General features: G+C 40.0%; 1 protein-coding gene across 2 annotated transcripts; it reads left to right on the top strand.

The window, feature by feature from the left end:
• Positions 1–269: 269 nt before the first annotated feature.
• rbm41 (RNA binding motif protein 41) lies at positions 270–14,641 on the top strand. Of its 2 annotated transcripts, none has more exons than XM_079647159.1 (7): positions 270–415; positions 1,661–1,777; positions 3,024–3,225; positions 5,276–5,480; positions 6,516–7,252; positions 12,722–12,869; positions 14,382–14,641. In XM_079647159.1, exons 1-7 carry the CDS (start codon positions 408–410, stop codon positions 14,513–14,515), a joined length of 1,551 nt encoding a protein of 516 aa, XP_079503285.1. In that variant the 5' UTR covers positions 270–407; the 3' UTR covers positions 14,516–14,641. The 2 variants fall into 2 exon arrangements, with proteins under 2 accessions (XP_079503285.1, XP_079503286.1); XM_079647160.1 differs by lacking the exon at positions 270–415 and adding an exon at positions 471–603.
• The last annotated feature ends 307 nt before the right edge of the window (positions 14,642–14,948 follow it).

The following is a 14,948-nucleotide window of genomic DNA, read 5'->3' as shown; positions in this document are numbered from 1 at the left end:
AGCTAATGTGATGATGATGGAGGTATAACCACACCCTTTTCAATGAAGAAGGGTGTGGTACAGTGGAAGTCATAATTATTTGGAAGGAATTATTCGAATAACATCAACAAATATATGCAGCAGCATGTTTGATCTGATGTGGATTTCAACAGAGAGAAGCATTAAGCGAAACAGCTGAAAAAAAAGATACTCACATTGCCATACAATTGTTATTATCACCATTAAAGTTTCAGACATAATGTACACATTGATCTATTTTCTGTCAAAAGCTAAGCTGTGGAATAATGTGTTGCCTATCTGTATCCATGAGACTATAATATACAGTAGTTCATTATTACTCAGGTGGGGGATTTAACTACACTTCCCATGAGTCCACAGACCGGAAGCAGAAATAACACGGCGGAAGCATGCGAAGGTAAACACAACTACAAGTTATCAGTATCATTTACCAGTCATTTCATTACAATTGTGTAATTTTAATTAACGTGTGGTGTCCTTGCTTTGGGAGAAAATACCAGTTTAAAGGTGTTACGTTGCTTTTACGTCTGATCTACGGCAGGCACGGTTGTTGTCATGGAGATAGCTAGAGCCAGTTAAGCTAACGTAAGCTAATCTCTGTAGCAGCAATAGGTTTTACAAGATTGTATCTTAAAATATGTTGAACAGGACTATTGTGTTTCTATTCATCTATACTTTAGACTCAAAGCTTACGCATAGACCGTATTCCTCACCTCTGCATCGCTCAGTTTGCCCCTGGTAGTCTCAGTTTACCACACGGCTAATGCTAATCGATAAGAGGATAGTAAAGATTCACTGTCTACACTGGACTACATTGAGATTTTAGCATGTGACAATGAACGAAATACATAGGTATCTAAGAATATGATATTCCAACATATACAGTCTGTCAATAAGGCATATTACGATGACAGGGTATATGTATTTTTTTATTTGTATACTAATATCACTTACATGAGCAATATGAAACCCATTTTTTAAAACAGATATATCCACCCTAAAGTGGATTTAAGCAATATACTTGTTATTAAGTTAGCAATAGTACATTATTTTTTTAATTGAGTTACAGACATTCATAGTTATGCACAGAGCAAAAAGCAGAGTGTTACCCAAACATAATTAAAAAAATGTTTTAAGGACAAGGAGGACCATAAAAATACATTTAATGAAAGCATCATATGGACAGATTATCTTTAAAGCAGTTTTTTAGTGATGGGGTCAAACAGTGGAGTTCTCTACAGAATGATTTAATGGCAAGAAAATGCATCAAGATATAATATTAGATCAGCAACACTAACAGCTTGCGAACATATTAGACAGAGAGCGTTGATCCATTATTTGGCTGTTTATTTACATTAATGTGTATGTTGCTGTTTATTGTGCATGCACTGCAGACCTGTCTAGCATCAGTAGCATGGCTTACGTGGTCACTTGTATAGGTTGAGGTTGTTCTAGGCTGTTGCTTGGCGTGGCGAGAATATTGCTCCACTTTCTCCGGTCCCCGAGATTCGGCTTCCAGTAGCTCTTTCGCACCTGTGGCCACTAACGCTCATAATTTCTCTCTTCTCTCTCTCTCTCTCTCTCTCTCTCTCTCTCTCTCTCTCTCTCTCTCTCTCTCTCTCTCTCTCTCTCTCTCTCTCAGAGTGAGCCGGCAGCTGTGTGAGGATGGCCCGCTGCTGGAGGAGCAGGAGACGGAGGGCCAGAGGCAGCTGCACAGCCTCCTGCTGCAGCAGCTCCACACCGATGTCGACATGGACCGGTCTGTTTAAAAAACAATACAGCATTATTATATGCATCGAAAGTTCATATACAATCCAATCATTAGTCTTTATATTGTTTGTTTATCTCTTTTAGTAGTTGGGAGTTCTGTTGTGTAAGCAAGTGGCTTTATCAAGATTAAAGTCAGTCAGTCATGTCTGTGCAAATATTTTAATTAAGATAGCTTGATCAAAAACCTGTGGACAACATTTATTTTCTCAAAAATGTATTCAGTCCTATGGCCACATTCAGTGTACTTTCAGAAAGTTCTATTCTTGTTATAGTGCAACTACTGGGGTTGGGACAAATTCAAAAGACAAAAATATACTGCAATGCATCCCCTTAACGAGTACTGTCAGTGACATGGTGCAGAAGATTCTCCACTACCACACTAACAAGCACCATACCCTGTAGTGAACGTCTGTCTCTTGATAGCAGATCATGACTGTGCACATTTTTATAAGACGATTTTATTGTCACACATTGACAGTAAAAAATCAATTTGCTGTGTTTAATAAAAGCTGTGTAGCTCAGTGGGAAAATTAAGTGAGCAGTTTCCCGTTTTATTCCCACCTGAGCTCTATATAAAAAGAAACCCCACGCTCTCTTTACTGCTTTGAAGAAAGAAGCATCCATCAATTGCTCTGTTATGTTTTCTTCCCACAAAGCAATGTGGAGGATTTTCTTTTACACAAACCCCGGGACAACCTGTTCTTACACAGCCGTGTTTTTATCAGTAAAATATGATCGTAAAGAGTCAGAAACAACGCTAGAATATGTGACTTTGTACATGTGACTCCAGCTGTTTTGGGTATCTGTACTGAAACCAGAGTTTCCGTTAGAATTGTTTTTGCCGGTCAACATGTCGGTTAAAGTTTAAATCTTCCAGACAAAATGAGAAAAGTGCCTGTCAAAGGTCTTCTTTGTTATTTATTGAGCTTTAAAACAAATTGATAACAACGTTAGGAAAGAAAGAATGAAGGCATGCAGATGTTTATTTCATCGAAAAGTAACTTTCAGTAAATTTGACCCCCCTATGGAAGAACATACATAACATTCATCTGTTTGAAACTCATATATCAATATTCCAATTACTGTGTAGACTATTCTGCACTGTTTCTATTCTGTTGGAGGAGCCTGTGACCTAAAATTGTCATTGTCATAACTACACTGTAGCTAAGCCTTGAAGCCTTGAAACCTTGAAACCTTGAAACATCGTCAGCACTGAAACAACTTCTCTCCTACAGATGTGTCGCCAAGAGGAAGTGTTTCGCCCCGGCGTCGCTCTACCGGCCGTTTGGGCAGCAGGCAGCCGGCGTGAGGAGCCTCTCCCAGTTCCAGGCCCTGCAGGACGGGGAGAAGGAGCTGGCCGGCCTGCGGGAGCTCGGCCTCACTGACACCGAGATCCAGCTGTGGCAGCGCCGAGACGAACCTCTGGAGGCAGAGAAGGTAAAACCTGCTGGGTCCGATTCACCGCCCTGTTTGGGGTTTGTTCCCCGATTTCCTGTGGTTCTCAGGGGGTCCGCAGGGTCTTAAAAAGTATTAAACGGCATTTTCCAAGGTATTACATTTTGTATCTTGTTTTCAATAAGTATATAAATTGTCCAAAGAGGTTGTATTCTACAGTCTGCCTGAATGTAATCATTGCGTAGGTGTGTAGTGTGATTCTGTGTAGTTTATTTATGGCATCCCGTTGGATTTGACGTCATCTGAACAGGACATCGCACGCTCACTGCTTGATAGCGTGCGAAGGTCCGTTTACGCCGGTTGCTAAGCAACATCGTTATGGGGAAATGCAAGTTTGCGTCTAAATGGTTGGAAGATAAGGAGGAAGGACAATCAATACTGTATATAGTCAATGTGAGGTCAAGTGTGTCGCCAAGGTAACCGGTTAGAACTCCAAGTGGAGATGAGGTCTTAAAATGTATGGAAAGGGTCTTAAAAAAGTCTTGTTCATAGCAGACTTGAACTGAAACTGAAACTAAAATGATACTAGAATAATCAGGCAATAATATAAAAACGTTAACCTTTTAGAGGAACTCAATTTAAACCATATTGCCTTATGAAAGGAACAAAATTCATTTCACTTTTATTTTTAAGTTGTAATATTTCCCTTCCGAGAAACAGCAAAAAAATACATTTCCCTCAACTCTTGTGAAATGAACCACTTATGCTGTCTCTCTCATTTTAACAATAAAATAACAGGACTATCATAAACATTTCCTCTTGGTTTAAATTCCATTTAATCAAGTTTTTGCCTTCACTATATAAACTTTATTCACTGCTATTGAGAAATGAACACCACACACATACATCATTTCCTTCTGTGGAATAATGACAGATGATTGTTATGATCAATATTCAAGCAACAAATGAGACATCCAATGTATTCCTGTTGGAAAAGACCTAATATATACAACAACATAAACCTGGCTCCTTTCTCGCTGTAACACCTGAGGAAACACTGACCTACATACTTTCAACACCTAACCTTTTGAACGAACATCCATAACATTCATCTGTTTGCAACTTATATATACCAATATTACAATTACTTAAGCAATAGCTCACGACAGGCCGAGGTATATGCTCATTATATCACAGCTAAGGGGCGTGGTTCAACCCCCTTAGCTATTGCTTTTATAAAACGGTGTGGCAATATGAAAGAAAAATACACACTCTAAATAGTTTGTATTAGTAAATAGTAGGGATGTCCCGATCACCTTTTTTTGCTCCCGATCCGATTCCGATCATTTGATTTTGACAATTTGCCGATACCGATTTTTCCCGATCCGATCTTTATGCAATGCATTAAGAGAAAAAAAAGAAAAAAAGCATTCAAGTTGTCCCTTAAGGTTATTTTTTTTATTTAAATTGGATATTCTATCCAACATGGATATAGCTTCTTTCTTTCACAGCAGCATTGGATCAGTTCAGTTGTGCAGCATTGGATCAAAACAAAATAAAGCTTTCAGTACTCGTTAGCTTACTGCTACTATTAGACACTGCGCCCACTCTGTTGCCAGATTTGAGAGAAATAAGCAACCAGGTCTATGAAAACAAGCCCCAAAGAAGCAACACATACATGATGTTCTGTAATTTGAAACCAATTTAGTTACTTTCATAATGGGCGTGATGTAACAGTTGTAACGGTTGTAGCTTTTCTCCAACGCGGAGGGATACTGACTTGTTGTGAAAAGTAACTACAATTCTACCCGTGATATACGTTCATTATATCACGGCTAAGAACCAATCAGATTGCTTGATTTGACTTGTCTGTTTTATAATTGTATATAGACTATTCTTGCACTATTTCTATAATATTCAATGTTATTGTATTTACTTGCACTATTTTATTTCGTTGCTCTGTTGGAGGAGACTGTGACCTCAGATTGTCATAGCTACACTGTAGCTATGACAATAAAGGCCTTGAATCTTGAATCTTTATATAAACGCCATCCCACGATCTAACATCTGACCCCGCTCGGTGCCCACTCAGGTCCACGGGGTGTGTGCGGCCCCCGGAGCGAAGCAGCAGCGCCTGCAGGTGATCACGGATAAGATGGAGGCCCGGGAGGAGCTGATGTCCCGCCCGCAGCGCTTCGCCTCCAGCCGCCCGCTGTCCCGCCGGGAGATGGAGATCGAGCGGGCGCTCTTCCAGGGAACCGACCGCCTGGGCTTCCTCGCTGCACTCTACCACAGAGGTACGCTGGAGACACATAAACTAGACTTGCTTGTTATAGTGTGTTTAGGCGGAAGTAAGTTTCGTAACAGAGAGGGGAAGTTACAAAATAACAGTCAGAGGTGAGAATGGTTTATTACAAGCTTTTTACCTCCACATGCTAACAACTTGTTAAAATAGACACATTAAATATCACATTTTTGTTGTTTACAGATTTTTTTTTATCCAGAGCAGTTTAAAAACTCTGATCAGTAGAGTAGATGCAGCGATGGAAAGTAAAAAAAAAAAAGATTTAATCAAGTACTGTAGCACAATTTTAAGGGACCTGAGTATTTCACATTTATTTCGCTTTATACTTTTACTCTACATTATGTTTAATGTAAATATTGTGCTTTCTACTCCACTACATTTATTTTGTCACTTTTAGCTTCTTCAAATGATGATATAATTAGGGTTGAAGCTATGAGATGCAACAAAAAGTTAATGAACACTTACTGCAACAATTATAATAAAATACAATTATATACTGAATGATCCTGAAATGGGCATTCTGCATAATGAGTACCGTTGATGCTTATATTTTTTACTTTTATTGATGTTTTTCTTAACTTCCATTTCTGAATACCTCTTCCTCCTCTGAGCTGATCTCATCTTTCTTATTGCCAATTCTGAAAGATATTTTCTAGAAAGGTACAATTGTAATTACTACCTTCCCAGCTTTAATGACAGCCATTTTCTTAAATCTGTTCTTCATGCAACTGCCAGTGAGTAATTTAACAAGTGGGTGTACTTATAATATAATTGGAATCATTGCTTTCATGTTCAAACCTTTTGAAATGCTTCTATAAAAAATAAATAATTTCCTTTTAAAAGAAATTGGAATGAGTGAAGTATAGTATATATATATATATGTATATATTAATATATATATGTATATGTATATATTAATATGTATATGTATATATACAGGAGGATAAATAAGTAAATTCAAAACAGCATCTCAATGTCCCCTCAGTCGCAGAAGATCTCACCTGCTTATATATTTTCTGTCACACAGATGAAGAAAACCCAGAGAGCCAGCAGGGGGCGCCGTCCTCCAACCCGATGGACTCTCTCTACAGAGACGTCCTCAGCAGGAACAGAAAACACGCTTCACCACAGGAGAGAGAAACAGCAGCACACCTGTCTACACACAGAAACACACCTGACCAATCACAGGACTCACACAGAAATACACCTGACCAATCACAGGACTCACACAGAGACAGAAACCAATCACAGGACTCACACCGAGACAGCAACCAATCACAGGACTCAGACAGAGACAGCAACCAATCACAGGGCTCACGCAGAGACAACAGCCATTCACAGGACTCACACAGAGACAGCAACCATTCACAGGACTCACACAGAGACAGCAACCATTCACAGGACTCACACAGAGACAACAGCCATTCACAGGACTCAAACAGAGACAGCAACCAATCACACAAAGCCTCTGACTATATTTCAGAACTGCAGAGTGATAAAAGTGTCTCAGTTCAGTCAGAGTGGAGTTCAGAGCCTGCGGAGCAGCATCTGGCTCAGGAGGACTCTCCAGCAGCTGCTGCTCCTCCACGGGTAAACATCAGCCAGCCAATCGGCAGTCTGAAAGCGAGGTCGGGGGGACCGCTGACCGTCAGAGGGGAGATCCAGACCATCTCAGAGGAAGAAATCCTGAAGAACCGTGAATCTGAAGAAGGGATCCAGAACATCCCGAGGTTCAGGAACTACCAGCCGGGGAAACCCTCCAAGGTACCCACTATACACCTGCAACACACTAAGAGTTTAGATTAGTTGTGTTGTTTTGATCTAATACAACTAATATACACAAAATGTATAATAAGCAATAATAAGGCATCCCTTTTGAATAGTGACAAGCCACTGTACATGTATTCTGGATTAAAAGGCCTAGGCTAAAGTGTATGACTCCGTTTCTTATATTAATTATGTTCATTTTTACACCAACAAATTAGAAATTGGAAGTACTGTGTAAACTATACGTTTCTAATAGATGGGTTGGTAGGGCTGCACGATTTGGGGAAATAATGTAATTGCAATTTCTTTGACAGATATTGCGATTCAAATTGCGATATTTGTTTTTAAGCGACCCAACGGAAGTTTATTGTAAAATGCGGCCATAACTCCGGCTAGGAAGGTCGTATCAACGTGCTCCCGTCTCTAGCACCCCCGCAGCCCGAGCTACGAGTGAAAAAACCAAACTTACATGAATCTTCTGTTGGGTTGCTTTAAAGTCAAGCTTCAGTTTAAGACTCACCCTGTAATAGAAACATGTGATGGAGCATTACTAACCTGACTCAGATGGTTTCACCAAACCATCTAGGAAAGCTCCATTGGAAGCCATTTGGAAAAATATTTCAAAAAGACTTGGCAGGTGATTGGATCAATCTGTCTATCACCTTCCATCATAGGCCATTTCTGATTGGTTAACAATGACTGGTGCATGTGGAGCACAGCACTTCTGATTGGTGTGGATCAGTGGTTCTCAAACTCTTTTCAATAATGCCAAGTACCCCCTGATTAGCGCAAAAACGATTTGTTAGGGGGGAAAAGCCGATATAAAGAGGTACAGCACAGCGCTGCACCATCAGTGTCTGACTTGTTAAAACAACAACATTGTAACTGAGAAAAACTTAAATGCTACATTTCAAATGTTTCCATCACTAAGTTCATGGCAAACCAATTTAACATCATGCAACACTGAGACGACATTAGAGAGAGAGAGATCAGAGATCAGAGATCAGATCAGCTGCTGCTGACGGAGAACACGCAGCTCTGCACGATCAAAGCTCCGCTGCTGTGACGGACCGGTGAGTGGAGCAAAATGAAATACACAGTTAGACCTAACACACTTAGCTAGTTCATCTACTCTGGAACTAGCTAAACTAGTTATACATATATTTATTCTTTACTGTGTCGGGTCACTTATTACAGGTTCAGCGAGCTGCACGAGACTGACGGGCTGTCAGGAGAGGGAGAGGAAAAGAGAGCACCCCGTTTACTTTTCCCATTTTATTATCCAGAAGTAAACCTTTGAATAAAATAGTTAATCTACTATTAGTAGTTTGTTTGAATGCATTACTTATGTAGTTTTTTTCATTAACATAAAATAAATCTCACGAATCCCTGCAGTACTCCAACGTACCCCTAGGGGTCCGCGTATCCCCATTTGAGAACCACTGGTGTGGATGACTGACACACAAGAAGAACAAAAACAAAAATCAGATGATAATTGCATCATTTCAAATCGCGATTTCTATTTAAAATCGATTAATCGTTCAGCCCTATGGGTTGGACACCATTTCATTTTAAAACCCAAATACAAACTAATGTATCATTGTGTTAATATTAGTCCTCAGTCGAAACCAGTCCAGATATACACACAGTTTTTAACACACCCAGTTTAGAGATGCTCTCAACTGTTTCCCAGGTATTGTATGATTCCAATATGGCTGCCAGAACAGACATGCCTTCACTTCAAAGTGTGGTGTGTTCATTTAAAAGCAGAGTTTATACTTTCATTTTAAATCCCACCTCAATTCAGCCAAGTGTCTCTTAATGTTATTCCTGTGGGGAAAGCCATTCAACGTTTAGTGTTGAATGAATAGTGCTAGTCTGTTTAAAGCAACATTTTGTGACTCTTTGTAATAGATTTGGCTTTAATTATTTATTTGATTCATACCGGTCATGAAAAGGTCTATCCCTAATGTGCTTCCAATATAATTAATGGAGCACAAAATCATCAGTAGAGGACTTTTTTTTTTTTTTTTTAGCCACCCTTTGATTTTTTTGTGGCAATCATTTTTTTCAAAATAAATTGTATTTTTAATCTACTCTTCAACTCCTTAAATTAAAATTACTCCATGATTGACTTTTAAAAATATGTATTTTAGCCAGAAGAATAGTTGTATTTGTTAACTGTGTGCGCTCTTCATCTAAAAGCCCAAATAAAATATTTAAGGGTGTAAATGTAAATTCAATATTTGCCGCAAAACATTATGACTTGTGTGGAAACATTTCATTATTAAGATTTATTTTTATTTTAACCTCTTTTCCTTTCTCTTTCTTGATCCTCCTTAGCAACGGTCATTACAGTCCTTATCAATGGTCTGTTCTACTGGATTAACAACGTGTCACATGTTCTGAATTGACCAATCGGAACCTTATTTAGCCTCCCCGTATTGTTGGCCGCGAAAAAAGTGTGATTCTTAAGTGGGCCCTGAGTAGGGCTGCACGATTTTGGGAAAAAGTCTAATTGCAATTTTTCTGACAAATATTGCGATTCGAATTGCGATATTTGTTTTTAAGCGACCAAATGGAAGTTTATTGTAAAATTCGGCCATAACTCCGGCTAGGAAGGTCGTATCAACATGCTCCCGTCTCTAGCACCCGCGCAGCCAGAGCTACGAGTGAAAGAACTAAACTTACATGAAACTTCTGTTGGGTTGCTTTAAAGTCAAGCTTCAGTTTAAGATTCACCCTGTAATAGAAACATGTGATGGAGCATTACTAACCTGACTCAGATGGTTTGTTTCACCAAACCATCTAAGAGAGCTCCATTGGAAGCCATTTGGAAAGGGCAGGCACTTTCAAAAGCACTTGGCAAGTGATTGGATCAATCTGTCTATCACCTTCTATCATGGGCCACTTCTGAGTGGTTAACAATGGCTGGTACATGTGGAGCACAGCACTTCTGATTGGTGTGGATGACTGACACACAAGAATAAAAAAATGTTAAAAAAAATCGCAGGCTTTGCGATTTGATAATCGCATCATTTCAATCGATTAATCGTTCAGCCCTAGCCCTGAGTTGAAAAAGGTTGGAAGTACTTATCTAAAGCATCAAGTCAAATCAAATGTTATTTATAAAGCACATTTAAAAATGATTTTTGGTCGAGCCAAAGTGCTGTACGTGTAATAAAAGCACACTACAATAACATAAGAAAAAAAAATGGAAAATACAAGAATTTACAACAAAAATATAAAGACAAAACACAGAGAACCTGTCAGGTGCCAAAGTAACATTGGTTTAGTAAAAAATCCTTGTTGTGTTGGGGTCTCTCCTTTGCAGCTATACGATATGTAGCTTTGGAAAATATGCACTTAATAAGACTTATTCGCACACCTGAACTCTCGTATTTCTCATATTTTACTAGCATTTTGGATTATAGCTGTGGATGTGTCGCCATCACTCACATAGAATTTTCTTTTATAATGGATCTCCTGGTGGCCAGCATGAACAGAAGAAATGATTACAGCGAGCAGAAACAGTTTTAATGTTCATAGGGGCGCTGAGTGTTCATAAAATGAGTCATTAAAAGGAAATGCATCAACTCGCAGTGATTTCAAAACCTCAGAGATCTGCGGGATGTGGACTCGTAAACTGTCAGGAGAAACGGATGATGATTGTTCTGAACTTTAATCACATTTTCCTACGCACAGAGAGCTGCAGCCTCAAACAGAGCTTATGAATAGGTTGTTTGTAATATTGCACACACTTAGAAGATGATAAGGTCATAGCTAATCAATGACCAAATAAAATATATATAATAAAGGGTGTTTAAATACAGAGAGGGTATGAACGTGTGGATGATCTGGGCGTCATAATTGATCATAAAATATGTTTGAAACATAATCTATTCTATTTGTGTTTCCAGGTATAACATTTAAGTTATAACAATTATCATTTGTGGATTAATTTCATTATGGTATTTGTTTCAGATTAGTTGCCCATGTAGACGGAGCACCCCTTTTCTGACGTTAGAAAAATTAACGTCTGTATCAGCTCCGTTGCAGCCCCGTTTTTAGAGATTTGGGTATGGAGGAAAAGAGAGGGTTGTGTTTTCTGACACTTGGTGAGTTCCCTGACACACCGGGGACACATGTTCATGTATAAAAGACGTACAAAAGTGCATTTTGCATGATAGGTCCCCTTTAAGTATGTACTATACCGATTTTTGTGAATATTTTTTCTGTAGCCTAGACCTAATAGTGAAAGGGCGTTCCTATTAAAGTTAGGGCTATCAAGTTAATGCGTTAATAACGCGTTAACGCAAAAAAAAAATAACGCCAGTAATTATTTTAACGCGATTAACGTATGTGTATTTTTTGTCCTCGGCCGCCCCGTAGTTTCAGAGCGCATCGAGTTTAAAATACCATCTACAAGCTGATGCTGACAGCCCCGCTCCTGCCGTCCGCTTGCGGCAGACCACACTTTCACGCTCACCGGCAGGCACCGACTGGCCATCGGGAGGACCGGGAGGGTGTGTGTATCTGTGTGGCGCGAGAGAGAGACTTTACGTGTATTGTTGTTGTTAGCATCTGGTGCTAGCTAGCTGCGCTAACGTATATAAGGAGCTGTTTAAATGAAAACAGAGGCGCGACATTTCACCGACAACTGCGCCGAGCACTTGACTTAATGCAGGCAGCCAGACAGTGGGACATTGTGGGAAAAGTCAGCACACTCAGCACGGATAGTGCAACATGATTGCAGCGTCCAGGCAGCTCCCGTTTGAGAATATGCCTTGAGTTGCACATAGCTCCAACGATCTCACACACACACACACACACACACACACACACACACACACACACACACACACACACACACACACACACACACACACACACACAGAGACACACACAGACAGACACAGACACACACACACACACACTGTATTGTATTATTGTATGAGAGAGGTTCCAGGTTGAATTGAGGCTAATATTTGTAATGTTCAGAGGTTGTTGTGTTTAATATTCATGAGAATATTTCTCATTGTTCAAATGATAATAAACATTTGCATAAAGCATATTTGTCCAGATAAGAGTATTAAAAACTTGAAAAATATTCCTCTAAGGTACATTTAGAAAAGATAACAAATGTGCGATTCATTTGCGATTAATCGCGATTAACTATGGACAATCATGCGATTAAATATTTTAATCGACCGACAGCCCTAATTACAAAAAAAATCTATAAAAGATTAGATTAGCTTCAACTTTATTGTCATAGCACAGAGTACATGTGCTATGACAGTTAGCATCTAACCAGAAGTGCAAGACAAGTAAGAAAGCAGTTTCATTCAGAGTATAATATAAATATATACATATAAAAGGGAAGCCATATTAAGCCTTGAGCGTGTGGGTCACATGTTCTGTTCCCCCTCTCCCCGTGCACAGACTGAGCGTTCTGTTCCTCTGCAGGTGCTGTGTGTGAAGAACCTGAGTGCTCGGGCCTCGCTGGCCCAGCTGGTGGCGCTGTTCTCCAGGTACGAGCAGCAGAGCGCTCCCCCGCTGCTCTACCGCCTGCTGACAGGACGCATGAAGGGCCAGGCCTTCATCACTCTGCCAGGTGAGAAACTATGACATCATTATGGTTTGGGAGGGAGGCGTGTGGCGCAGTGGATTGAGCGTTGGTGTTCAGATCAGGGGGTCACAGGTTCAAACCCCACTGCAGTCAGCATGTCGTTGTGTCCCTGAGACACTTCACCCCAAATGGCTCCTGTGTGGATTGTCTACGGTATTGAGTAAGTCACTTTGGATAAAAGCGTCTAACAAGTGACATGTGATGTGATGCAAGAGGTAGTGTGGAGCAGAAATGTGCAACAAAGTGAAATGTCTTCCTGTTTAACCCCGTATTCAGACGTTACACTCTGTTTCACATTTCTGCTCCACACTACCTCTTTTTAAATCTGCACAGCTCTCCACTTTGAATATAGTATTTGTCATATTTAATAAATTTTATTCTTACATGTAGATATTGTCTTTATTTTTTATTTGTTACAAGATTGTTCCTATTTATTTGCATGGAAATAACAACAATATACGGGAGATTGTCCGGTGCCTTGCTCAAGGGCACCACCGCAGGGCCCAGGAGGTGAACTGGGGTCTCTCCAAGTAGCAGTCCATACCCCATATTTAGGAGGAAGAGGGATGAAGGGGATGATGAAGATCTGGATTTGATGAGGAAGAGGGATGAAGAGGATGATGAAGATCTGGATTTGACGAGGAAGAGGGATTAAGAGGATGATGAAGATCTGGATTTGATGAGGAAGAGGATGATGAAGATCTGGATTTGATGAGGAAGAGGGATGAAGAGGATGATGAAGATCTGGATTTGATGAGGAAGAGGGATGAAGAGGATGATGAAGATCTGGATTTGAGGATGATGAAGATCTGGATTTGATGAGGAAGAGGGATGAAGGGGATGATGAAGATCTGGATTTGATGATGAAGAGGGATGAAGAGGATGATGAAGATCTGGATTTGATGAGGAAGAGGGATGAAGAGGATACTGAAGCTCTGGATTTGATGATGAAGAGGATGATGAAGATCTGGATTTGATGATGAAGAGGGATGAAGAGGGTGATGGAGATCTGGATTTGATGAGGAAGAGGGATGAAGAGGATGCTGAAGCTCTGGATTTGATAGGGCAGCATAATCACCTGAAATCACAGCTGACTGCAGGACAGAGGAGAACAATTTGACTGCAGCTCGATGATTGGCTGCTGGAGATCGTGGTGAAATGTGATTGGGCAAAAGAGAACGCCCATCATGAGCTGATTAAAGCAGCTGGAGGGTGGATGAATGCAGAGCCAGGCTTCCTGCTTGAGCTTCAACACTGTGTTTTGCTCCTTTCTTTAAAAATGAGCTTCTTTGTGTGTCTTTGAATGCACCATTTACACTAAAACAAGTTCCTCTCATGTGTAAACCTACTTTAAAAAAACTGATTCTGACACACACACACACACAAGCACACACACACACACACACACACACACACACGCTGACAGACATGAATAAACTAAGCTGTGTGCTTTTCTTTAAACATCAGATCTGTATGTGTGTGTTTTCCTTTTGGCAGACGCTGAAACGGCCCAGAAGGCTTTGCAGTTGGTCCATGGATACCGGTTGCTAGGGAAACCTTTGGTGGTTGAATTTGGCCGTGAGCGACAGGAAGACGAGAAACAGAAGGAGAAGCAAGAGGAGAGGAAATAAAAAGAAATAGTAGAGATAAAACGTTTACTCCTGACAGCGTCCTGGATCCTCCTGAACAACGGGGCGATGGATGTGTATTATTTATTATGGTCTTTTCCTTTTAATAAATATCTGTTTTGCACCAAAGCAACGTTTGTCATGAGTTTTCTGGAGCTGCAGTAAAATGTTTTTCATATTTTTATAACCATAATTTAGTTACAAATTTCAGGCCTTCCAGCCATAACATCTTGAGGAGATATGTTTTTTGCTGGTTATCTGACAAAATATTGAGGTTATAATACTTTTTTTTTTTTTGTTGCTTTTACTCATAAATGGTCAGTCATCTTGTCTAATATCACCTGGTATAGTATTGCAGGTGTGGGTTGCATGAATGACATGAAACTGAACCCTCTGACCTTTTTATAATCAATATCTGCATCATCATGTTCAGTCA

Source organism: Notothenia rossii (genome assembly GCF_949606895.1).
Source record: "Notothenia rossii genome assembly, chromosome: 9".
In the NCBI taxonomy this organism is placed as follows: domain Eukaryota; kingdom Metazoa; phylum Chordata; class Actinopteri; order Perciformes; family Nototheniidae; genus Notothenia; species Notothenia rossii.
Note: the sequence above shows the minus strand (reverse complement) of the source record. Positions and strands in the feature narration are given on the sequence as shown.

Bases quoted from the DNA above. Each gene is read 5' to 3' on its own strand.
- rbm41 (XM_079647159.1), top strand. The intron at 1,778-3,023 runs GTCTGTTTAAAA...TCTCTCCTACAG, and splicing joins ACCGATGTCGACATGGACCG to ATGTGTCGCCAAGAGGAAGT. The intron at 5,481-6,515 runs GTACGCTGGAGA...TCTGTCACACAG, and splicing joins CGCTGCACTCTACCACAGAG to ATGAAGAAAACCCAGAGAGC.